General features: G+C 40.9%; 1 protein-coding gene and 1 non-coding gene across 13 annotated transcripts in view; one reads left to right on the forward strand and one right to left on the reverse strand.

Moving 5' to 3' along the window:
* The window catches only part of LOC140483389 (utrophin-like), a 737,248-nt gene that overhangs the window by 102,968 nt on the left and 607,372 nt on the right, over positions 1 to 26,908 (forward strand). For all 12 annotated transcript variants that reach the window (XM_072581625.1, XM_072581633.1, XM_072581634.1 and 9 more), the window contains 2 exons: positions 7,254 to 7,315; positions 21,793 to 21,885. In XM_072581625.1, coding sequence (XP_072437726.1) covers positions 7,254 to 7,315; positions 21,793 to 21,885 — 155 coding nt within the window. The remainder of the gene's footprint in view (positions 1 to 7,253; positions 7,316 to 21,792; positions 21,886 to 26,908) is intronic.
* On the reverse strand, positions 4,168 to 4,238 carry trnag-gcc (transfer RNA glycine (anticodon GCC)). Its single transcript has one exon. It is a non-coding gene; the product is annotated as a tRNA-Gly (tRNA).

The following is a 26,908-nucleotide window of genomic DNA, read 5'->3' on the forward strand; positions in this document are numbered from 1 at the left end:
TGAATGGCCTACTCCTGCACCTGTTGTCTATTGTCTAAGACATCCAATATTTCCTCCTCTGTAGTACAGACATTTTTCAAGATGTCACCATCTATTTCCCTACGTTCTATATCTTCCATGTTCTTTTCCACAGTAAAATGCAAAATACTCGTTTAGTATCTCCCTCATCTCCTGCAGTTCCACACAAAGGCGGCCTTGCTGATCTTTGAGGGGCCCTGTTCTCTCTCTAGTTACCCTTTTGTCCTTAATATATTTGTAAAGACCTTTGGATTCTCCTTAACTATATTTGCCAAAGCTATCTCATGTCCCCTTTTTGCCCTCCTGATTTCCCTCTTAAGTATCTTTTTCTTAACCAACCCTCAATTTATTTCGTTATCTAGCATTCCCTATACCTACCAGCCTTTCCTGTCACCCTAACAGGAATATACTTTCTCTGGACTCTCATTCTCATTTCTGAAGGCTTCCCATTTTGCAGTCGTCCCCAATCAGCTTTTGAAAGTTCTTGCCTAATACCGTCAAAATTGGCATTCCTCCACTTTAGAACTTCAATTTTTATATCTTTTCCATCACTATTTTAAAACTAATAGAATTATGGTTGCTGGCCCCAAAGTGCGCCCCCACTGACACCTCACTCACACGCCCTGCCTTAGTTCCTAAGAGTAGGTCAAGTTTTGCACCTTCTGTAGGAGGTACATCCACATACTCAGTTGTGTGGGACAGGCACGCCCCAGGTGCTGTTAGGTGAGATATTCCAGATATTGCATTGATGAAGGAAAGATCGTATATTTTTAAGTCAGGATGATAAATCTGTGAGGGAACTTTTAAATGCAGGGAGGATGCTTCAGTGAGTTGGAAAAGAGGTGGAGGCTGCATGATTGAGGATGGGGGAAGAAGGAGGCTCTTAGGTTCAGGGGCTCGAGAAGAGAGAGAATATTACTTGGAGAGTTGGTTTTGGTTGCAGTGTGGTTCGTTGAGGTTTATTTGTCTCTAGGTTGGGTGTAATTGAGGCTATTATATCTGGAGGGGTCATGTCAAATACAGGGCATTAGGAGTCAAGAGGAGTTACTGGTGTATTAAGAGTTTAGTTGTTTGTTGTTGGGTAAAGCTTCAGTATTGCTGGAAAACGACATTGTTTTCAAAGCTTCTCGTGTTGAACTCATAAGGACAGTTCACAAGGAGACCAACTTAAAGGGGAGGTCTTCAGAGTAGTGGGCCAGGATTTCCCAGATGGAATAACCTAAGAGAATGCTCAAAAGGGAAGGGAAAATGTGTGCGGTGGTGGTGTCCCACTGGCAGTGGTGGAAATGGCAGCTTGTGATCCTTTAGATACAAAGGCTGTTGGGGCGGAAAGTGAGGACAAGGGGGGACCCTGTTTGTGTAGTGGTAGACAAGAGAAGGGATGAGAGCGAATGTGTGAGAAAAAGACCAGACATGGTTAAAGGCCTTGTCAACCACAGTAGTGGGTAATCCCTGGTTGAATGAAAAGGATATGTCTGAGAGTGCATGTGGAAGGTGATTTTATCGTACATTCATTGAAAAATAAACTAGTTCCACCTATTTATGCTTGGCCCGTATCCATTCAAACCTCTGCGATTCAGAGCCAATCCAAATGTTTTTTAAACAGAACAGTAGATAATGTGAGAATAGAATCGGCAACTTAAAATGCCTTTTTCAGCATTACTCAATTACCCAAGAGTTAGTGGGTTTTAATTCCCCAAACTTTTCCTAGGGTGACCTTTAGGGTGTTTCTGCGGATATTTATTGTGGACTATAATGGAAACGGCTTGCTTTAAAACTAAGGATTTTGTAAAATATTGCTGCACGTTCCAAACAATAAAGGTTACTGTTTTACATTGTTGATTTGTAAAGCAATGGGTGAAACTTTTTGTAGATGGGCCAACCCAAGAGGGTGTTACCCAATGAGATTCAGCTAATGATAAGATGTTGATTAATTTGTGGAGTAGCCACCAGTGTGGATGCCAAAGGCATCAGGTTGAGAATGATCTGATTGGTTTCTGGGTAGCTGAACAGTTTGTGGCTGTGAACAGCACTGGCAGGAGCCTTCACACTGTTTAAAAAGGTGGTTGGTGTGTTGCTCTTTCCTGTAAAATATCTAAAGCCTGAAGAAAACTAGTTTATTTTCTCTCACCAGTTTCTGTAGGCTGTTGCTTTTAACCAAAAGTCTGAGAATTTGTAATCAGTGAACCATTGCTATATGCCTCCAAAGAAGTGAGAAAACCTGAAGGAAAAGATTGGAGAATTAAAAGTCTCTAGAAACAAAAGGAACACTCCATCGAATCCTGAGGACTGATGGTACTGAACTGTTTCCCCAGTTTTCTCCCCCCTACTTCACCCATAATACCAATTCTTATTTGTTTGTATAGTAGCGTTTAGAAGGGGATAGAATTTTAACTAGAGAGTTGTCAACAGTTTGTAGTCTTTACCTGTGTTTAGAATCTATGCATTTGTAATAAATAGTATTTCTTGTTAACTACAGAAACCTAGTCCATGTTTTCTGTTAATGTGGACCCATCTGATAAGTATACTTAGGATTTTAAGAACTTTTGATAATGTTTTTATCTTTTGAGACAACTCCAGGAATAAAAGGCCTTAACTTTGCGCATGCTACCCCAGTGAGGGGGAATATTTAAGAAGTGGTGAGGTCATGAAAGATAGTATACGAATACCAGTTGATCGTTCTCTTTCATTCCTTATGTTTTCATTTCTTACAACAGTCACAATTCTAGATTTGTCATTGCTGCCATTCTCAGTGATGAAGTGTGGTTAACTATCTGATGTTTCCCAAGTCCATCCCTGTTTGACAGACACATTTGTTTTTGCATAAACAAATGATGTTCAAAGCTGTTTCGGGAAGATGTCACATGAAGTTTCCAAACTCAGATCATCATTGGAGTCCACAGTAATTAAAATTGAAATTTCCTAACTCTCCTTTTCAGTGTATTTTGTGCAAGAATCTTCAAATGGATTTTAACTGTTACAGTGGAATTTTCATTTAAGTCATGTATAATAAGTAAGAAAATTGCATTGCTAGTTTTTTGGACTTTTTGATGGAAGATTCCAGTCACATGAATGAGTTAATGAATTACTTTTGTACCCATTAACTGCCATTAGAAAATTGCATTTTGGCACATAATATCCAACGTGAACCCGTCACAGAAACTCTGAACCCATTTTTGGCATTCGTATTTTATCATTGCTTTGAAAATTTTCCTGTGGTAAACTAGGCCCTTTTTCCAGCCTCCTGCCTGTCTGTTTGGATTCTAACATCTGCAGTTCTTTTGTCTGTATATCAGATTGTGGGAGAAAGAGGTCTTGGTATATCAGATTGTGGGAGAAAGAGAGTCAAAAGTGTGGGGCTGGGAAAGCACAGCTGGTCAGGCAATATCAAAGGAGCAGGAGCATTGACGATTTGAGCATGATGAAGGAATGATGAAGAGCTTATACTCAATGTTGACTCGCCTGCTCCTCAGATGCTGCCTGACTGCTGTGCTTTTCTAGCACCACACTTTTTAACTGATCTCCAGCATCTGTGGAAGAAAGAAAGCAAAGCATTGCTGTACCTTTTCCTGTATCTGCTACTGTTTTGCTCCAGGCAATGTGACAGCATCTTTAGTATGTTGCAGTGATTGTTCCAACAACAGACTCAACCTAGATCTGCACTGCTATTTGCATAAAAACGCACACATCTGTAGTCAGTGATATTTGAAGCAACCAAAGAATGTGGCTCCTTTCGGCAACTGATTCATAACTTGCAGGTTTTCTGAGATTCCAGGCTGAAGACTTTAAGATCTGGATGTCTTTCTTTTTGGGTCTTTTTCCTTTAGATTAGATTCCCTACAGTGTGGAAACAGGCCCTTCGGCCCAACAAGTCCGTGCTGACCCTCTGAAGAGTAACCCACCCAGACCCATTTCCCTCTGACTAATGCACCTAACACTATGGGCAGTTTAGCATGGCCAATTCACCTGACCTGCACATCTTTGTCACTGTGGGAGAAAACCGGAGCACACGGAGAAAACGCACGCAGACATGGGGAGAATATGCAAACTCCACACAGACAGTCGCCCGAGGCTGGAATTGAACCTGGGATGCTGGTGCTGTGAGGCAGCAGTACTAGCCACTGTGCCGCCCTTTAAAGGATGCTACAATGCATTGGCCGGGAGTCGAACCCGGGCCTCCCGTGTGGCAGGCGAGAATTCTACCACTGAACCACCAATGCAACTGCCACCAACTTTTGCAAAATTACTTTTACAATTATTTTTAATCTGTTGGTTTCTTAAAAACTATTGTTATTTTCTTTAATTATGGTTTTATAACCAAGGTGACATGGATGAATGGCGATTTTGTAGACTTTTCATTGTACTCCTGTATTTCTGTATTTGAGTACATGAGAATGTAAAATTTAATTCTAATTCATAAATGTGGATTTTGTTTGATCATGCTCCTGTGAGGCATCATGGGACGTCTTGCTACGTTAAAGGTGGTATATAAATATAAATTGTTGAATACTAATGGAGTGGTTATTTCAGCAGCCTTGCTGCCTTTCGTAAGTTTGTTGCTTGTACCGGAATGCATTGGATTTGTGAGCAGAGGTAAGATTAGAGTGGTGCTGGAAAAGCACAGCAGGTCAGGCAGCATCCGAGGAGCAGGAAAATTGATGTTTTGGGCAAAAGCCCTTCATCAGGAATTGCCCGAATCATTGATTTTCCTGCTCCTCGGATGCTGCCTAACCTGCTGTGCTTTTCCAGCACCACTCTAATCTCCAGCATCTGTAGTACCCACTTCTGCATTGTGAGCAGAGGTAGTCTGTTTAAGTCGCTGGAAAAGGTTGGCCACCCATGAAGCCGCTCAATGCGATATTCTCTTTCCTTGTATAAGATCAGCTATGATGATGCAACATTGGTACCCTTTGAGATTCAAAATGGTATTAAATAGTGTTGTGTTTCACACTGACGCTCTTCATCATATCCCACCTTTGCTACTGTCATATGTCTTTAGCTCATCAACAAAGTGTATGTGCTTACCTACCAGAACTGGCTAAAAACTCAGCCATGTCCACTACGTTAGAAATGTGGCAAGCCCTCATCTGAGCTTTGTTCTACTTCACTGCTCCCCCAGCAGTATTCTGTGCTGAGACACCATCAGTGACAAATAGACCGATTCCCATACCTGTTAATAGTTTGATTTTGACCATCAGCATCTGGAATGCAAATGTCACACAGTCATAGAGTCACACAGCATGGAAACAGACCCTTCGGTCCAACCTGTCCGTTCCGACTATAATCCCAAACTAAACTAGGCCCACCTGCCTGCTCCTGGCCCATATCCCTCCAAACCTTTCCTATTCATGAACTTCTCCAAGTGTGTTTTAAAAGTTGTAATTTTACCCACACACTACTACTTCAGGAAGTTCATTCCACATGTGAACCACCCTCTGTGTAAAAAATTTGCCCCTCATATTTTTAAAAATCTCTTTGTTCTGCCATTCTAGGGAAAATACCTACCAAACTATCTATTCCCCTCGTGACTTTGTAAACGTCGAGGGTAACCTCTCAACCTACTACACTCCAGTGAAAAATGTCCCAGCCCATCCCACCTTTGAAGCCAGACTGCATTGATCAGCAAAGTGACACTGGATAGTTTTGAGAGCTTCAGATATCGTTCCTCAATCCCCAGCAATCTATCACTAGATGCTGAAATTAACACTTGCAATGTAAAAGCTGCAGCTATTATGTCCAAGCTGAGAAGTGTGTAACAACAGATTGACTCAGATCACCAAACTGATAGTTTACCATGCTTTTATCATCAGTGCACTCCTTCATAGTGGTGAGATTGGACAACATATTACTTGACAGGAGAAAAGACTGAATAGTTTGCAACTTCACTCTTTCAGACAGGTCCTGTCAAGAAAAGCTGAAGATAAGGTCACCAACTTCAAGATTTTGGATGCTGCAGATTCCCTTAGTGCCAGGTCAACGATGTCTATGGTGGCCCATTCACATTCATTGGATGAAATCTGCTTTATACCCATGATTTGCAGAAGCCGGTGTTGGACTGGGATGTACAAAGTTAAAAATCACACAACACCAGGTTATAGTCCAACAGGTTTAATTGGAAGCACATTAGCTATTGGAGTGACGCTCCTTCAACCTGGTGTTGTGTGATTTTTGGCTTTATACCCAATATTAGAAATCATTTTGTAAAATAATCTGAACTGTTAAGAATTACTTCTGAACCATTCAGACCCCTGAGCTTGTTCCACTAATCAATGAAATCATGGTTGGTCTGTGACCTAACTCCACTTTGCTTAACAAATCAAATCTGTCGCTTCTCTCCCCCTTATGTGTGCGCACTCCCTCCTTCTCCCCCTCATGCGTGCTTCCTCCCTCGGCCCCTGGTACGCGCTCCCTCCCTCTCCTTCCCCCTTGTGTGCGCTCCCTCCCTCTCCCCCTCTTGTGCACGCTCTCTCCTTCTCTCCCCCTCATGCGTTTGCTCTCTCTGCCCCTCTACTTGATTATTAAGAATAGGCTTTTAGAAAGAAACAGGAGAACTGCCAGAACACAAGGAGTAAACTACTCAATTGTATCAACAGAAGGCTGAAAACAAAATCATTTGGGATTTGATTTGCTGTCTGCCTAATATGTGCAATTACGTGTTCAGTATTTCTACAATGCCCTCCTCTGGGCTGCCTGGGCTCCATAGAGGGTTTACATGCATTACGAAGATTTATTTTCAAGTTTTCTAAAGTATATTGCAAAGAGCGTGTTCCCTGCTTTTTTGGTGCTCAAGGGGTGAAGAGTAGGGACAGAATTAGTCCATTCATGACCGTTATTGAAAGATGGAGCTGGCTCATTGTGTCATTTGGTCTACTGCAATTTCTTATGTTATTCTTAGTGGTTGGTCCAAACTTTAACTTGATGTTTATTTATTGGCAAATTTGCAAATGGGTGCAGCTGTCTTAGCCAACTTTAGTCATAGATTTCTGTGTTACCATTGCAAAGCAGGAATAGCATTTTTTTTGTACATTCTAAAGATAAGAGAGTCGTTATATTCATTTATGGTGTGTGAGGAAAGAAGAGGAGGAAACAGACATTAAAAAAATGTGTATTGCTTATGGAAGTATGAAGCCTGCCATTGTAGCAGAATATTATGTCTGTATTTTAAGTTCTAGTTACCATGACTTTGTGAGTCAATTTTAATGATTGCTAACTCATTACATCTGTTTTCTTCTTAGATGAACATGATGGTGTTCAGAAAAAAACCTTCACAAAATGGATCAATGCACGCTTTGCAAAGGTAACGTTAAGATGCAACATGAAAATTGGTCATTGTTATCTGGGGCACCTCTTCTTCTAATATTGAGGCAACACAAGTATATTAAAGATAATTGTAGTATGCAGAACTTAATGGAATGAACTGAACAATGATGTTAGTGTTAATTCAATATGTGGCTTAGTTTACATGCCACTTGGTTGTCACCGAGGTTATTATTGCTGACCTACTAATCCTGACACCCAGATAATGTTCTGGGGCTCCGGGTTTGAATCCTCCCATGGCAGACAGTGGAATTTGAATTCAATAAAAATCTGGAATTAGAATTATAATAATGAAACATTACCAATTGTGGGAAAACCCCATCTGGTTGACTAATGTCCATTGGGGAGGAAATTTGCCAACCTTACCATGTCTGGCTTCCATGCGACTCCAGACCCGTAGCAATGTGGTGAACTCTTAACTGTCCTCTGGGCAATTAGGGAAGGCAATAAATTCTGGCATAGTCAGCGACTCCCTCATCCTGTGAATGAATTTTAAAATTCTGATGACATTGCTGTAACGCCAATGGGTAGATTGGTATGTCATACTGAAGTTGGAATGGCATAATGTGACCTGTCATCTGCTGTTTTTGGAAGTAGAATCCCATATTTGTCTACACAGTTGAACTTTTTAGTATAGTTGTTTCTAAAGGGATCATTATGTGCTGGAAATTGGCAGGTTTATTTTCCACTTTGGGGAGACAATGTCATAGTCGTCTTATCCAGAAACTCAGCTCATGTTTTAGGAACCCAAATTCAAATCCTGCCATGGCAGGTGATGGAATTTGAATTCAATACAAAAAAATCTGGAATTAAGAATCCTCTGATGACAATGAAATAAATCCATTGTTGATTGTCAGAAATTGTCTCTAATGTCCTTCAGGGAAGGCAATCTGCCATCCTCACCTGGTCTGACCTACATTTGACTCCAGACCCAGAGTAATGTGGTTGACTCAACTGCCTTCTGGAATGGCTTTGCAAGGCACTTGGTCCAAAGGCAGCTAGGGACAGGCTATAAATGCTGACCAGCCAGCAACTTGTGAGGCGGGGGGAAGGGAAAGGGAAAGCAACAGGGATTATGGAGTCAAGTAGAAAGATAAATAAAAGGTTAGCATATATGCAGAGTTTAAGTTCAAGGCAGGCTAGGAATGAAGCAAAAAGGAATGATAATTTAGGACATATTACGAGAGATGTTGGAAATCATGAGGATAAGAAAATTTGCATTAAGGCATTTTATCTAAATGCTCATAGTATTCAGAACAAAGCAGGTGAATTAATGGCACAAATCATCATGAATGGTTATGATGTGGTAGGCATGACAGAAATGTGGTTGCAGGGGGTTCAGGCCTGGCAGTTAAACATCCAAGGATTTACAACTGATCAAAAAGACAGGGAGATGGGCAGGGGGGCGGGGTAACCTTATTAGTTAAGAATGAGATTAAATCTATGGCACTCAGTGACATCGGGTCAGATGATGTGGAGTCTGTGTGGGTGGAGTTGAGGAACCACAAAGGCAAAAAAACCATAATGGGAGTTATGTACAGACCTCCCAGCAGTGGTCAGGACCAGGGGTGCAAGATGTACTGGGAAATAGATACAGCATGTCAGAAAGGCAAGGTCATGGTGATCATGGGGAATTTCAATGTGCAGGTGAACTGGGTGAATAATGTTGCTGGTGGATCAAAGATAAGGAAATTGTGGAATGCTTACAGGATGGCCTTTTGGAACAGCTTGTGATGAAGCCCACAAGGGTGCAGGCTATTCTGGACTTAGTTCCATGTAATGAGCCAGACTTCATAAAACTTCTTAAAGTAAGGGAACATTTAGGAGGCAGCAATCATAATATGGTAGAGTTCAGTCTACAGTTTGAAAGAGAGAAGGCAAAATCAGATGTAATGGTGTTACAGTTAAATAAAGGTAATTACAGGCGCATAAGAGAGGAACTGACGAAAATCGTCTGGAAGAAGAGTCCAGCGAAGAAGACAGTAGAGCAACAATGGCAGGAGTTTCTGGGTGTAATTGAGGACACAGTACAGAGGTTCATCCCAAAGAAAAGAAAGATTATCCGGGGAAGGGTTAGACAGCCATAACTGACAAAGCAAGTCAGGAAATTTATCAAAGGAAAAGAGAGAGCCTATAAAGTGGCTAAGAGCATTGGGAAATCAGAAGATTGGAAGACTTCAAAAACAAACAGAGGATAACAAAGAAAGAAATAAGGAAGGAGAGGATCAAATATGAAGGTAGGCTAGCCTGTAATATTAGAAATGATAGTAAAAGTTTCTTTCAATACATAAGAAACAAATGAGAGGCAAAACTAGAAACTGGGCTGCATCAAATTGATGCTGGAAGGCTAGTGATGGGAGATAAGGAAATAGTTGAAGAACTTAATAAGTACTTTGTATCTTCACAGCGGAAGATATGAGTAATATCCCAACAATTAAGGAGAGTCGGGACAGAGTTGAGTATGATAGCCGTTACAAAAGAGGAAGTGCTAGAAAAGTTAAAAGGTCTAAAAATTGATAAATCTCTTGGCCAGGATGGGCTACACCGTAGAGTTCTGAGGGAGGTGACTGAGGAAGAAGTGGAGGCGCTGACTGTGATCTTTCAAAAATGACTGGAGTCAGGGAAAGTCCCAGATGATTGGAAAATCGTGGCTGTAACCCTCTTGTTCAAGAAAGAATCAAGACAAAAGATGGAAAACTGGAGGCCGATTAGCCTAACCTCGGTTGTAGATAAAATTCTAGAATTCATCATTAAGGATGAAATTTCTAAATTCTTGGAAGTGCAGAGTCAGATTAGAACAAGTCAGTATGGATTTAGTAAGGGGAGGTCGTGTCTGACAAACCTGTTAGAATTTTTTGAAGAGGTAACAAGTAGTTTAGACCAGGGAAACCCAGAGGATGTCATCTATCTAGACTTCCAAAAGGCCTTTGATAAAGAGCTTCATGGGAGGCTGCTGAGTAAGGTGAGGGCCCATGGTGTTCGAGGTGAGCTACTGGCATGGATTGGGGATTGGCTGTTTGACAAATTAATTGACAGTAATTCCTGATGAAGGGCTTTTGCCCGAAACATCAGTTTTCCTACACCTCGGATACTGCCTGACCTGCTGTGCTTTTACAGCACCACTCTGATCTAAACTCTGGTTTCCAGCATCTGCCGTCCTCACATTTGCCTGTTTGACAGAAAGCAAAGAGTTGGGGTAAAAGGTTCTTTTTCAGAATGGCAGCCAGTGACAAGTGATGTCCCGCAGGGTTCTGTATTAGGGCTGCAGCTGTTCACTTAATATATTAATGATCTGGATGAAGAGATGGAGGCATTCTGGCGAAGTTCATTGATGATGCAAAATTAGACAGGCAGGCAGGTAGTACTGATGAGGTGGGGAGGCTGCAGAAAGATTTAGATAGTTTAGGAGAGTGGTCCAGGAAATGGCTGATGAAATTCAACGTGAGCAAGTGCAAGGTCTTGCACTTTTTAGAAAAAAAGAATACAGACATGGGCTATTTTTTAAATGGTGAGAAAATTCATGAAGCCAAGGTACAGAGTACAAAGTACTCCTGGGAGTGCTAGTCCAGGATTCTCTAAAAGTTGATGTGCAGATTGACTCTGTGATTAAGAAAGCAAATGTAATGTTGTCATTTATCTCAAGAGGGTTGGAATATAAAAGCAGCAATGTGTTACTGAGACTTTATAAAGCTCTAGTTAGGCCCCATTTAGAACTCTGTGTCCAATTTTGGGCCCCACACCTCAGGAAGGACACCGGAGCGTGTCCAGCGGAGATTCACATGGATGATCCCTGGAATGGTAGACCTAACGTATGATGATTGGCTGAGGATCCTGGGATTGTATTCATTAGAGTTTAGAAGGCAGGGGGGGAGATCTAAAAGAAACTTACAAGATAATGCATGGCTTCGAAAAGGTGGATGCTGGGAAGTTGTTTCCGTTAGGCGGGGAGACTAGGACTTGTGGGCATCGCCTTAAAATTAGAGGCAGTCAATTTAGAGCGGAAATAGGGAGACATTTCTTCAGCCAGAGTGTGATGGGCCACGAAGTGCATTGGAGGCTGGGATGTTAGGTGTCTTCAAGGCAGAGCTTGATCTCGCAAGGAATTAAGAGCTACGGGGACAGTGCGGATAAGTTGAATTGAAACGCCAATCAGCCATGATTAAATGGCGGAGTGGACTCGATGGGCTGAATGGCCTTGCTTTCACTCCTACGTCTTATGGTCTGATGCCCATGTCCCCACGAGTGAATAAAAAATAAATTCCCATGGTGTAACCACTCACTATCCATTCTTATTAAGAGATCTGGCAAGCTGTAAATGAACTTTCTTTCTGTTCTTCAAGTAGAGTATGGCACAGTGATGGATGAAGTAGAGTTATCCTCTCATTTTTTGACAACTTTCAGATATCTTTGGAAAATTCTGAAATTTGAAGTATATTTATGGGCAGCACGGTGGCTCAGTGGTTAGCACTACTGCCTCGCAGCACCAGCATCCCAGGTTCGATTCCAGCCTTGGATGACTGTCTGTGTGGAGTTTGCACATTCTCCCTGCGTCTGCGTGGGTTTCCTCCGGGTGCTCCGGTTTCCTCCCACAGTCCAAAGATGTGCAGTTCAGGTTAATTGGCCGTGCTAAATTGCCCATAGTGTTAGGTGCATTACTCAGAGGGAATTGGGTCTGGGTGGGTTACTCTTCGGAGGGTCGGTGTGGACTAGTTGGACCACTGGGCCTGTTTCCACACTGTAGGGAATCTAATCTAACCTAAACTTTAAGTTGTGTTTCTACTGCTTGAAGTGTGTGTTGGATGCTGCTTCAATCAGATAAGCCTAACTTTTTGCCATTTGTTCATGTGATGTAAGTGTTGTTGGCTAGGCCAGCATTTAGTACTCATCTCTATTCGCCAGATCCACATTATTGTGATTGTGGAATTCCATGGAGGTTAGACCAGGTAAGGATGATGAATTTCCTTCCCTAAAGGATGTTAATGAACTATATGGGTTTTTTATGACGATCAACAGTAGTTATGTGGTCATTATTAGGCAAACATTTTAATCCAGATTTTTATTGAATTCAAATTTTAACATCTGCCATTGTGGGATTCAAACCCAAGCTTCTAGGACATTAGCTTGGGACTCCAACGTACTAATCTTTTAGCATTGGCACTGCGCTGTTGCTGTAATACTTGTTACTGTTAGTAACAAATCTTATACTAGTGCAGGCACTGGGCTGTGACACACTAGTTGAGTGCGCATTTAATTAATATGTTAGGTTTGCAATGCATTGTTTCCTCTGAATTTTTTTTCCGTGTGTGTAGGGTTTGGGAGAATTGGGAGAGAACGAGGAGGAGAAAGAAGTTGAAACATGATGTTCATATGAGAACTATTAATTGAGCCAAATGTCTGGGTGGGTGGGAAATAGATTTTAAGGAATTTGAGTTTTTTTTAAATCTGCCTTGAGAAAAACAAATTTTCCCAAGAATGTGGCTGGATACAGTTCAGCATGGAGTATGTCTCCCAAAATATTTTTCATCTATTCCCATGTGAAAGTGCACTGTTTATTTTTTTTTTGTTTTTAGAATTTTTGGAGCTCTTTAAACCAAAAAAAACTTTATAACTAAATTTCCAGCCAACTAATTTATTTCTAGGCTAACTGCATGGTAGAATGTACATGATACATCAATTGAAACATTTGACAAGTAATTTGCAAGTTGTTTACTCAAACTGCGCAGAAAACCTATGTAACGTTTTAGTCAATTTATGCATCTCTGGTTGAAGATATTACCATTTTATGGTGTTCAGAGTTAGAAAGTTTTGGGTTCAACTTTAAGACCAGGACTTGAACATGTGATCCACCTTGATGCTTTGATCCTTGAAAAGAAATGGAATCTGAAACTTCACCTGCCTGAATGAGGTGAAAAATATTCTGCAACACCTATTTATTGAAAGACTTGCAAGTTCTACACTGACCTTTCTGATATTCATCTTCAACTAAAAATGCAACAAAAATGGTTCATCTGATCAGTTGTTTTGGAGCACTCATTAATTTAATTTTAATTAATGAAATTAATTTATGACCCTTTTGCAAAAGCAAATTCATCGTGGCATATCGTTACATTAAAACAATGATTGTACTTTGGAAATAGTGTTAGCTGTAAACATTTGGGGATATCAAGATATGGAAAATGCTATGGAAATACAATAACTTTTTCTTTTAACATCCAACAATGTGACACTAATATTAAAAAATAAATCACTTCCTGAACCTCTAGGCTGATGAAATAAATGGAAGTGCACAGAAACATAGAAGTAGGTTTAGGGCATTTGGCCCTTTGAGCCTGCTCTGCCATTCATTATGATCATGGCTGATCATACAACTCAAGTTTTTCCCACATATCCTTTTCAGTCCTTTAGCCCAAGTGCTTTATCAAATTCCTTTGGAAATTGTACAATGTTTTGGCCTCGATTGCATTATATGATAGTGAATTCCACAGGCTCCCCTCTCTCTGGGTGAAGAAATTTCGCTTCATCTTAGTCGTAAGTTGTTTACCCCATATTCCTAGGCTATGTCCTCTGATTCTTGACCCTCCTGTTGATGGGAACATCCTTCCTCCATCTGCCTTGGCTAGTCCTATTAGAATTTTATAGGTTTCTCTTTGTCTTTCTGAACTCAAGTGAATATAATCCTAATGGATTCAACCCCTTCTCATACGTCAGTCCAGAAATCAGTCTGGTAAAGCTTTGCTGCACTCCCTACATAGTAAGAATGCCCTTCCTCAGACAAGGAGACCAAAATTGCACACAGTATTCCAAGTCTGGTCTTGAGGTCATCTCTGATGAAGGGCTTATGTCTGAAACATTGATTCTCCTGCTCCTCAGATGCTGCCTGTACTTTTCTGGCACCACACTCTCCACTTATTGACGTTATGTATGATTGTAGCAAACCATTTTGTTTCTGTACTCAAATCCTCTTGCTATGCGGCTGAAATATCATTTTCTGCCTTGACTGCTTGCATATCTTCAATGACTGGTGTGTGAGGGCACTCAGGCCTCATTGCACAATCCCCTCTCTCAATTTATAGCAGTTCAGATAACTCACCTCTCTGTTTTGCTACCAAAAATGGATAAACTGACATTTAGTCACATTATACTACATCTGTCATGCCTTTGCCCAGTCACTTAGCTTGTCCAAATCACACTGAAGCATCTCTGCATCCTTCTCACAGTTCACCCTCTCACACAGCTTTGTGTCATCTGCAGATTGGGGATATTACTTTTAGTTCATTCATTTAAATCATGAATATGTATTGTGAATAGCTAGGGTGCTAGCACTGATCCCCGTGACTCTCTGCTAGTTATTGCCTGCCATTTGGATACAAACCATTTATTCCTACTCTTTGTTTCCTGTCTGCAAACCAGATTTCTGTCCATTTCAAAACACTACCTCCAATCCCATGTGCTTTAACTTTACATGTTGATGTCTTAGATGGCTCTTTGAGCCTGCTCCGCCATTCATTGTGATTATGGCTGATAATCCAGTTCAATAGTTTTTCCCCCATATCCTTTGATCTCTTTAGCACAAGTACTATATCCAACTCCACTGGAATTCATGCAATGTTTTGGCCTTGACTGCATGATTATGTCTGATCCTCACACTGTTTTCAGCTATTAAGTATTTTATAGTGGACTCTAGCATTTTCCCCACTACCAATATCTGCCTGACTAATCTATAATTCCTGATTTGCTCTCATCCTCTGTTTTTAAATAGATTGGTTACATTAACCTCACTCTACAATCTGTAGGAACTGTTCCAGAGTCTTGGAAGATGACCACTAATGCAGCCACTATGTCTAAGGCCTCTTCCTTAAATACTTTGAGACATAGATTATCTGCGACTGGGGATTTATCAGTCTTCAATTTCATCAATTTCCCCAGCGAATAATGATTTCCTTCAGTTCATCCCTCTCATTAAATCCTGTATTCCTGAACATTGCTGGTATGTTATTTATGTCCTTTGTGAACACAGAACCAAACTATGTATGTAGTTGGTCAACCATTTTTTAATTCCCTATTATAAACCTCCCTGTTTCTGAAGGTAGAAGACCTGCATTTGTGTTCAGTTTTTTTCTCTTCACATACCTACAAAAAGTTATACAGTCAGTTTTTATGTTCCTGCAAGTTTGCTATCGTACTTCAATTTTCCTTTCTTAATCAATCCTTTTGTCCACTTTTCCTGAATTCTAAATTGCTTCCACTCCTTGGGTCTGTTTTTTTTTCTGGCCAATTTCTGTCTGCCTGTTCTTCAGATCCTAATCCTGTCTCTTATTTCCTTTGTACGCCATGGTTTGACCACCTTTCTCATTTTACTCTGTGCCTGACAGGAATGAGCAATTGTTGCCGTTCACTTGTGCTCTTTGAATGTTTGTCATTGCTTTTCCATCATCATCCCTTTAAGTTGCATTCCATGCCATTGTAATATCTATTATTTAGATTCAGGACCTTAGTCTCAGCATCGACTATGTCACTCCACCTTAATGACAAATTCTACCAAATTATGGCCACTTGTTCCAAGAGACCTCGCATAATTAGATTGCCATTTACTCATTTCTTATCACAAAATACTCAGTCGAGGATGGCCTGGTCTTCTCATTGCTTCCTCATTTTATTGGTCCAGAAAATCACCCGGTACGCACACCAGAAATTCCTCCTCTACGATTTTGTTACTTATTTGATTTCCCCATCTGCATGCAGATTAAAGATGTTCTTTATTACAAGAAGTATCAGTACAAGTTGACTGGTGTAGAGGGCCACATGTAATCTGTACTTTGAAATCCTGCTACGATAATCCCATTCCTTTCCTGCAGATAATGGTTTCTAGAATGAACATGTCTTTTACACTTTGTAAACAAACAAATGGACAGACTAATATCTTGGAAAGAATGGTTCAGTAAGATTTTCCCAATGTACTCCACCCCATTTTATTTTTCTCGATGCACAGAATGATGGGGCTGATACTGTAATCAGTGCTATGCGTGAGAAACCATGTTTAACTATGGTTGTATAACCAGTGAATTGGGTTAAATAATTGTACAACCTAATCCAAGTGCTGCAATATGGCATGGTAGATTGAACGTGTAAATGTTAAGGCCAGTGGGAATTGCACTCTTTGACTGGTGCATGTGATTGTTTTCCAGAAGTAGCAAAAACAGTGTTTTGTGAAGTTTTCTGATATTGTACCAGTGTCTGAATAAATTTAATCCTTTGAAGAGAGCTCAGTTTAATTGAGACTGCAGTTTTGAGCAATGCTGTCGTACCAAATCGCAAACAGCATGGTTTAAAATTTAGTTGTGAGCCACATAATCTCTCACAGTTACCTCCTGGGACAGGGCTGTGCACTGAAGCACTAAGCTCATGGAATGTTCTGTGTACAGGGCGAAAGTGAGGGCTGCAGATGCTGGAGGTCAGAGTTAAGATTAGAGTGGGGCTGGAAAAGCACAGCAGGTCAGGCAGTATCCGAGGCGCAGGAAAATCGATGTTTTGGGCAAAAGCCCTTCATGTTCTGTGTACACACAGGTGGTTCAGATGTTTGGACCATTCAAGTCTGGAAGTAGCACAGCATGTTCATGAGGCAGGTTTGTGTAGCATGCTTGAACGTCGAAGTCAGTCAAAGCAAAGTGTTGGAGAAACTCAGCAGATCTGACAGCATCTGTAGGAGAGAAATAAGGTTAACCTTTAGAGTCTAATATGACCTTTCAGAACCAAAGATGACTCTGTTTCTCTCTCCACAGATGCTGCCACACTTGTTGAGTTTCTCCAACACTTTCTACTTTCAGTTTAGAATTCCAGCATCTGTAGGATTTTACTTTTTTTATGGAAGTGAGTCACCTGCCCTAATATCGTCCAGTGTTTGCTTACATTTTCACTATGCATTTCCTTTTTTTTTGAAAGAATTCCCTGTTGAAGCATGCAAGACATTCACTGTAGAGTATAAGACACAAAGTCTTTTGAGAAGTAAAAATTTTGGAATGAATAAAACAGGACTGATTTTTTTTGATCATAAACCTATATTTTTTTTGAAAAAGCTTTCAGTCATCTTCATTTACTGGAATTATTTGCTTGATAATTTGGGCCTTTTTTTAAAATAGCATCATGTGTTTCTAAAAGAAATAAGTTAATTGGATAGGGTGCCACAAATGTTGCTTGACTTTGTTACCTTGTCTACTTGGTCATTCTCGACATTTGCCTTTCATTTTTCATTGTGGATTACTGTTCACTCTCTAAGGGTGGAGCAGCTGTTTGCAGCACTGATGTCACCTGAAGTCCATGTCCAAAGATGAAAACATTGAATTTCCCCTTTTTACCTATTGGGTACATTTGGTACTCTGTCTATTGTTCCAGGTGAGATTTGCTAACTTGACAAGGTGCTGAAACTGAACTTGGCACCTTAACTGGTCTGTTTTTTGTTCAGTACCAAATTGGATAGTCTACATGTTAATTTTAAATTTCTGTTGGGTCCAATCAATGAAGACTCACAATTTGCAGGGAAATTTGCGAGAACTGCTTGGGAGGATTTAAACTAGTAAGGTGGGGGGGTGGTGTGGGACCCAGGGAGATAGTGAGGAAAGAGATAGATCTGAGACAGGTACAGCTGAGAACAGAAGTGAGTCAAACAGTCAGGGCAGGCAGGGACAAGGTAGGACTAATAAATTAAACTGGATTTATTTCAATGGAAGGGGCCGAACGGGGAAGGAAGATGAACTCAGGGCATGGTAAGGAACATGGGACTGGGATATCATAGCAATTACAGAAACATGGCTCAGGGATGGGCAGGACTGGCAGCTTAATGTTCCAGGATACAAATGCTACAGGAAGGATAGAAAGGGAGGCAAGAGAGGAGGGGGAGTGGCATTTTTGATAAGGGATAGCATTATAGCTGTGCTGAGGGAGGATATTCCCGGAAATAAATCCAGTGAAGTTATTTGGGTGGAACTGAGAAATAAGAAAGGGATGATCACCTTATTGGGATTGTATTATAGACCCCCAAATAGTCAGAGGGAAATTAAGAAACAAAGTTGTAAGGAGATCTCAGCTATCTGTAAGAATAATAGCGTAGTTATGGTAGGGGATTTTAACTTTTCAAACATAGACTTGGACTGCCATAGTGTTAAGGGTTTAGATGGAGAGGAATTTGTTAAGTGTGTACAAGACAATTTTCTGATTCAGTATGTGGATGTACCTGCTAGAGAAGGTGCAAAACTTGACCTACTCTTGGGAAATAAGGCCAGGCAGGTGATTGAGATGTCAGTGGGGGAGCACTTTGGGGCCAGTGACCATAATTCCATTAGATTTAAAATAGTGATGAAAAAGGATAGACCAGATCTAAAAGTTGAAGTTCTAAACTGGAGAAACTTTCGGAAACTGACTGGAGGCAGATGTTCGCAGGTAAAGGAATGGCTAGAAAATAGGAAGCCTTCAGAAATGAGATAACGAGAATCCAGAGACAGTATATTCCTGTTAGGGTGAAAGGAAAGGCTGGTAGGTATAGGGAATGCTGGATGACTAAAGAAATTGAGGGTTTGGTTAAGAAAAAGAAGGAAGCATATGTAAGGTATGGACAGGATAGATCGAGTGAATCCTTAGAAGAGTAGAAAGGAAGTAGGAGTATACTTAAGAAGGAAATCAGGAGGGCAAAAAGGGCATGAGATAGCTTTGGCAAATAGAGTTAAGAAGAATCCAAAGGGTTTTTACAAATATGTTAAGGACAAAAGGGTAACTAGGGGGAGAATAGGGCCCCTCAAAGATCTGCAAGGTGGCCTTTATGTGGAGCCACAGAAAATGGGGGAGATACTAAATGAATATTTTGCATCAGTATTTACTGTGAAAAAAGATATGGAAGATATAGACTGTAGGGAAATAGATGGTGACATCTTGCAAAATGACCAGATTACAGAGGAGGAAGTGCTGGATGTCTTGAAACGGTTAAAAGTGAATAAATCCCCAGGACCTGATCAGGTGTACCCGAGAACTCTGTGGGAAGCTAGAGAAGTGACTGTTGGGCCTCTTGCTGAGATATTTGTATCATCGATAGTCACAGGTGAGGTGCCAGAAGACTGGAGGTTGGCAAATGTGGTGCCACTGTTTAAGAAGGGTGGTAAGGACAAGCCAGGGAACTATAGACTGGTGAGCCTGACCTCGGTGGTGAGCAAGTTGTTGGAGGGAATCCTGAGGGACAGGACGTACATGTATTTGGAAAGGCAAGGACTGATTCGGGATAGTCATCATGGCTTTGTGCATGAGAAATCATGTCTCACAAACTTGATTGAGTTTTTTGAAGAAGTAACAAAAAGGATTGATGAGGGCAGAGCGGTAGATGTGATCTATATGGACTTCAGTAAGGCGTTCGACAAGGTTCCCCATGGGAGACGGATTAGCAAGGTTAGATCTCACTGAATACAGGGAGAACTAGCCATTTGGATACAGAATTGGCTCTAAGGTAGAAGACAGAGGGTGGTGGTGGAGGGTTGTTTTTCAGACTGGAGGCCTGTGTCCAGTGGAGTGCCATAAGGATCGGTGCTGGGCCCTCTACTTTTTGTCATTTACATAAATGATTTGGATGTGAGCATAAGAGGTACAGTTAGTAAGTTTGCAGATGACACCAAAATTGGAGGTGTAGTGGACAACGAAGAGGGTTACCTCCGATTACAACAGGATCCTGACCAGATGGGCCAATGGGCTGAGAAGTGGCAGATGGAATTTAATTCAGATAAGTGGGAGGTGCTGCATTTTGGGAAAGCAAATCTTAGCAGGACTTATACACTTAATGGTAAGATCCTAGGGAGTGTTGCTGAACAAAGAGACCTTGGAGTGCAGGTTCATAGCTCCTTCAAAGTGGAGTCGCAGGTAGATAGGATAGTGAAGAAGGCGTTTGGTATGCTTTCCTTTATTGGACAGAGTATTGAGTACAGGAGTTGGGAGGTCATGTTGTGGCTGTACAGGACATTGGTTAGGCCACTGTTGGAATATTGTGTGCAATTCTGGTCTCCTTTCTATCGGAAAGATGTTGTGAAACTTGCAAGGGTTCAGAAAAGATTTACAAGGATGTTGCCAGGGTTGGAGAATTTGAGCTATAGGGAGAGGCTGAACAGGCTGGGGCTGTTTTTCCTGGAGTGTCAGGAGGCTGAGGGGTGACCTTATAGAAGTTTACAAAATTATTAGGGGCATGGATAGGATAAATAGGTAAAGTCTCTTCCCTGCGGTTGGGGAGTCCAGAACTAGAGGGCATAGGTTTAGGGTGAGAGGGGAAAGATATAAAAGAGACCTAAGGGGCAGCTTTTTCCACACAGAGGGTGGTACATGTATGGAATGAGCTGCCAGAGGATGTGGTGAAGGCTGGTACAATTGCAACATTTAAGAGGCATTTGGATGGGTATATGAATAGGAAGTGTTTGGAGGGATATGGGCTGGGTGCTGGCAGGTGGGACTAGATTGGATTGGGATATCTGGTCGGCATGGACGGGTTGGACCGAAGGGTCTGTTTCCATGCTGTACATCTCTATGACTCTATGTGACAACAGTATATTTAATGTAGTATCTAATGTCCTTGTGTTGTTTATATGTGCCTCTGATGAAATAAAACCACCCAAAGCAAGAAGTGAAATTGGATCCAAAGCAATGAGGGGAGGTGACAACAAACTTAGCCAATAAAGTTAGGCTGGGCCCATTGTAATCAACAAACCTGTCACAAACTGACACTAAACGAGAGAATTCTGAGAGTTGTAAGGGGAATGCTACCAAATTCGAGAATGACCGCTGAGCGTGGCTCCATTTTACTTGTGTCAGATAGGTGACTGATTTTGAATAAGATGTAGGATTAATTTTAATTTCTTCGCACAAATCATTAACTATACCGGAACAAGAATTTGCTGAATCAAAGACCTGTTCTGAAAGTGAGTTTTTACCCTGAAAATGACTAAGGTCATCGTGGAAAAAGAGACTATTTTTGGCTGCCACACTTTAATCTGTTTACATCATACTTTATAGCATGACTAGGATATAATATTTCTATTCAAAACATTTGTTGGAAAAGTCAGTATTTTTGTTCATTCATCCGTTTGCACAACTGTACTGTATTGCATTAAGAAAAGGCTTTCATATTGGTTATGATTTGGAGATGCCGGTGTTGGACTGGGTGTACAAAGTTAAAAATCACACAATGCTCCGAAAGCTACTGCTTCCAATTAAACCTGTTGAGTTATAACCTGGTGTTGTGTGACTTTTAGCTTTCATATTGATTTTAGAAGTCTACTTTGAGTGGAGATCATTTTTGTACAAACCGGCATACTTCATTTGACATGCAGTTGTGATCAGGATACTGATGAATTTAAGTTCCGAAAACTCTTTCGTAGTGCACCTCTGTGCCACAATATTTAAAAATAGTCACTTTCTGTTTTTGTGTTTCTGCTTCAGGGTGGAAAGCCATCAATCAAGGATCTATTTGTCGACCTCCGAGATGGCCGAAAACTCTTAGATCTTCTAGAAGGACTCACGGGATGTGTGTTGGTGGGTTTCCTTTGCAGATAGCGTGCATGTGATAAAGAATAGGACACTTCCTATTTTGAAATCTTTAGTTAAACAGTTATCACTTGTAGGCACTGAGTTTCTGTACTCTTCCTTGGAACTTGGTCATCTGTAGAACTTCAACTCCAGTGAGTATCTTAAAGTACAGATGATTTCAGTTGGGGATAGTTTTGACCTGGGCAATGTAAGAACTTCCTTGCTAGCCATGTTTAAAGCTTCCACTGATCTTTGCCTGCATCTATTGAAGTTGAAATTTACGGAATAAAAACAAATTGCTGTAAAAGCTTGGCAGGTTTGGCAATATCTGTGGAGAGAAATCAGAGTTACTGTTTCGGATCTAGTGATCCTTTCGCAAAACATGCTGCCAGACCTGCTGAGCTTTTTTAGCAATTTCTGATTTTTGTTTCAGATTTACAGCATCCACAGTTCTTTCAGTTTTCTTTTATTTTGAAAGGTATGAAATTTCTTTAGGCTGCTTGACGATTTTTTACAGTTAAAATTTACACTTGGACAGATGGTTTTGAAGTTTTTATGTTTACACTGAAGACGTTTTGTATCAGTAGTAATAATGTTGCTCCGAGGCTCTCAATCTATTAATATTGCACTCCTCTGCCCCTCTTGAAATAGAAGTCATAAATGCTCTTTAAAGTAATTACCAGTTACATTAAGATTGTTTCATCCCACCCACTCATTGGTAATAAATTGCTTTATAATTCTCGAACATTTAGCACGGAATAATTGATTCACTTACTGTGAGACAAGGTACTTCCTGGGTTGATTATCTATTTTAAGACCAATATGATGCTGGTGATGCAGTGGATGGACACAAGTGCAGTGTTTGCTTACATTTCCACCATGAGCATTCTTAAATTGTTAGTTATTCCTCTTGTCTCCACTCTTGAAAATGCTGCCTTTTGTTGGGATTTAATTCCCTTGGGGCTGGACACTCTTCGGGACCTATCTTGGACAGCATTTGGCATATGAGAACTTAAATAAGTGGGTACTGGTGAAGCACCGGAGCACTATTCTTCTTGTTGAAGTCTTCCCACAATTGGTTAAGCAGGAGTAGGAACTGCCTTTAATGAGTCCTGTCTGTGGGATTTCTTCAGTGTCATCACAGCTTTCACTCTGCATCATTGCTCACACAAATGGGGCAATGTGCATCAGAACTGGAAACCTCTACTTTATACCCCTTTTCTGGCTTCCTGTCCTGACAAACATCACTCCCCCACACATCCTAAAAACTGGTTGAAACTATTTGTGCTGTGCAATGACCTGACACTTATCCATATTATATTCGATGTCTAATGTTACTGACCACTCAGCCTGTTCAAATTCCTTTAAAACCTGTTTGCGTTCTCACGACGTCCACTTCCACCTCGTTTTATGTCATTTCCAAACTTGGAAATATTACATTTGGTGCCCATATCTTGATAAAAACTGTGAACAGCTAGGTTCTTGCGTTGTTCCTTGTAATATCCCTTTGGTCACAACCAGAGAGTCATCCATTTATTCCTATTCTCTGTTTTCTTTCCATATGACAATCCTCATTCCAAGCGGTATATTTTGATTTTTTTTATTAACCTGTGTGGAGCCTTATCAAAAAGCATTTTGAAAATCCAAATGTACAATATCCACTGGTTTCCCCCATCTACTCTGGTTGTAACATCCTCAGAAAATTCTAACAAGGTTGTAAAGCAAAATTTGTCTTTCTGAATTTAGTATTGTGTATTGAGCTAGGATTAATTAATGATCTCCTAGTAAAGGATCCTCTCAGGATATCATAGCACGCTAGAATTTCAAATTCAGTTGAAGGATGAGAAACTGGAGTCCCACACTAACATTGTGAAGTTACATAGAGGTATGAGGATAGGTTTGGCTCGAGTGGACTGGAAGGGAAGACTGAAAGGTAGAATAGTTGATGAATGCTGGCAGATGTTGAAGGAGATAGTCAATTGATCCCAGCTAAAGAATATTCCAGAAAGAAAGAAAGATTGTAAGAAGGAGAAAAAAAGTCTTGGCTAAACAAGGAAGTTAAAAATAATATTAAGACAAAACTCAGGTTTATCATATTGCAAAGATTATCAAAAGCTTACAAAACAAGTAATAAAAGAAGCAAAGGTAAATTATAATGGAAAATTACTGCAAAATATAAAAACGGACAGCAAAACTTCCTATATGTCTATTGTTCTGAAGTCAAAGGCTTGTACTATACTTTTGAGAGAGTGAATGCAGGCTCCTATCATATGACTGGCAGTCTCAGTGCCTACTGGAAAATTGAAAATATGTGACATTTGGCTGTGAAACAAATACCTGACCTTTGGTTGCTATGTTTTCACAACAGTTCGAATTTAACCAATCAGTTTAAATTATGCCCCACGATACTAAAACCCAATTGAATTTGAATTTTACGGTTTTGACAAGATCGAATCAATGAGACATCCGATGTTTGGGGTATAAAAGAAGCAGACATTTTGATAGTCTGCCAACTGCCATTGAGAGACTGCCCAAAAAACACACTCTATCAAAGGTACTTCTTTCAAATGAAGCATGTTTGCAGCAGAAGACCTAAGATGACCTCGGGGGATCTACAAACGGAGGAAGACAGGCATCAGAGATGACAACCACTGTCCGGTTTTGAAAATTAAGTTGCTGTAATTTTATAGGGGCTTTTATTTGATCAGTACATTCGTGTGGAGTAGGAGGTAGATAACAAGTGTTAAAGAAAAAGGAGGCTTAGAGTTGTAAGTACAGAGGAACCTCAATTATCTGAAGGACTTGGGTGGGGAGTATTTCGTTCAGTTAATTGGATGCCGGATAACGTAGTTAGCCACACATCAGGATCTTGTGATCTTGTTCTGATCATCCGAAATTTGGTTAATCGATCGCCAGACAATAGAGGTTCCTCTGTAGTTGCTATTTAATGTTCACTTTTAGATTTAAAGAATAAAATTGATATATTTTCTTTAAATAGTGGAATTTGTGTAGTTGTCTGTCATTTGTACTTTAACAGATTACAAAGCATTGTGAGCTTTTCTGTGTGTTTTGTTTAATTAGCAGAAGGGTTTACCACCATGACTTAACACTATATAGAGGAAGAGAACAGCTGAAGTGAATGCTGGTTCCTTGGGGAATGAGAGTGGGGAGTTAATAGTGGACATGCATATGACACAGTCATTAAGGCAATATTTTGCTTTAATATTCATGGTGAAGAACACGAGTACCATCCTAATTTTAACATATAATAGAGTCATTGAGTCATAGAGATGTACAGCATGGAAACAGACCCTTCGGTCCAAATAGTCCATGCTGACCAGATATCCCAACCCAATCTAGTCCCACCTGCTGGCACCTGGCCCATATCCCTCCAAACCCTTTCTATTCATATACCCATCCAAATGCCTCTTAAATGTTGCAATTGTACCAGCCTTCACCACATCCTCTGGCAGCTCATTTCAAGCCCGTACCACCCTCTGTGTGAAAAAGCTGCCCCTTAGGTCTCTTTTATATCTTTCCCCTCTTACCTAAACCTATGCCCCTAGTCTGGAGTCTCTGACGCTCCAGGGAATAGACTTTGTCTATTTACCCTATCCAAGCCCCTCATAATTTTGTAAACCTCCATAAGGTCAGCCCTCAGCCCTGACGCTCCAGGGAAAACAGCCCCAGCCTGTTCAGCCTCTCCTTATAGCTGGCAACATCCTTTATAAATCTTTTCTGAACCCTTTCAAGTTTCACAACATCTTTCTGATAGGAAGGAGACCAGAATTGCACGTAATATTCCACATTGGCCTAACCAGTGTCCTGTAGAGCCGCAACATGATCTCCCAACTCCTGTACTCAGTACTCTGACCAATAAACGAAAGCATACCAAACGCTGCCTTCACTGTCTTATCTACCTGCGACTCCACTTTTAAGGATCTATGAACCTGCAGTCCATGGTCTCTTTGTTCAGCAACGCTCCCTTGGACCATACCATTAAGTGTATAAGTCCTGCTAAGATTTGCTTTCCCAAGATGCAGCATCTCGCATTTATCTGAATTAAAACTCCATCTGCTACTTTTTAGCCCATTGGCCCATCTGGTCAAGATCCTATTGTAATCTGAGGTATCCCTCTTCGCTGTCCACTACATCTCCAATTTTGGTATCATCTGCAAGTTTACTAACAGTACCTTTTATGCTCGCATCCAAATCATTTATGTAAATGACAAAAAGCAGAGGGCCCAGCACCGATCCTTGTGGCACTCCACTGGTCACAGGCCTCCAGTCTGAAAAACAATCCTCCACCACCACCCTCTTGTCTTCCAACTTTGAGCCAATTCTGTATCCAAATGGCTAGTTCTCCCTGTATTCCATGAGATCTAACCTTGCTAATCAGTCTTCCTTGGGGAACCTTGTCGAAGTCCATACAGATCACATCTACTGCTCTGCCCTCATCAATCCTCTTTGCTCTTTCTTCAAAAAACTCAATCAAGTTTGTGAGACATGATTTCTCATGCACAAAGCCATGTTGACTATCCCGAATCAGTCCTTTCCTTTCCAAATACATGTACATCCTGCCCCTCAGGATTTCTTCCAACAACTTGCCCACCACCGAGGTCAGGCTCACCAGTCTATAGTTCCCTGGCTTGTCTTTACCACCCTTCTTAAACAGTGGCACCACGTTTGCCAACCTGCAGTCTTCTGGCACTTCACCTGTGACTATCGATGATACAAATCTCAGCAAGAGGCCCAGCAATCACTTCTGTAGCTTCCAACAGAGTTCTAGATTACACCTGATCAGGTCCTGGGGATTTATTCACCTTTATGCGTTTCAAGACATCCAACACTTCCTCCTCTGTAATCTGGACAATTTGCAAGGTGTCACAATCTATTTCCCTACTGTCTATATTTTCCATGTCCTTTTCCACAGTAAATACTGATGCAAGATACTAGTTTAGTATCTCCTCCATTTCCTGCGGCTCCACACAAAGAAGGCCTTGCTGATCGTTGAGAGACCCTATTCTTA

This window comes from Chiloscyllium punctatum, chromosome 11, assembly GCF_047496795.1.
Source record: "Chiloscyllium punctatum isolate Juve2018m chromosome 11, sChiPun1.3, whole genome shotgun sequence".
NCBI lineage: Eukaryota > Metazoa > Chordata > Chondrichthyes > Orectolobiformes > Hemiscylliidae > Chiloscyllium > Chiloscyllium punctatum.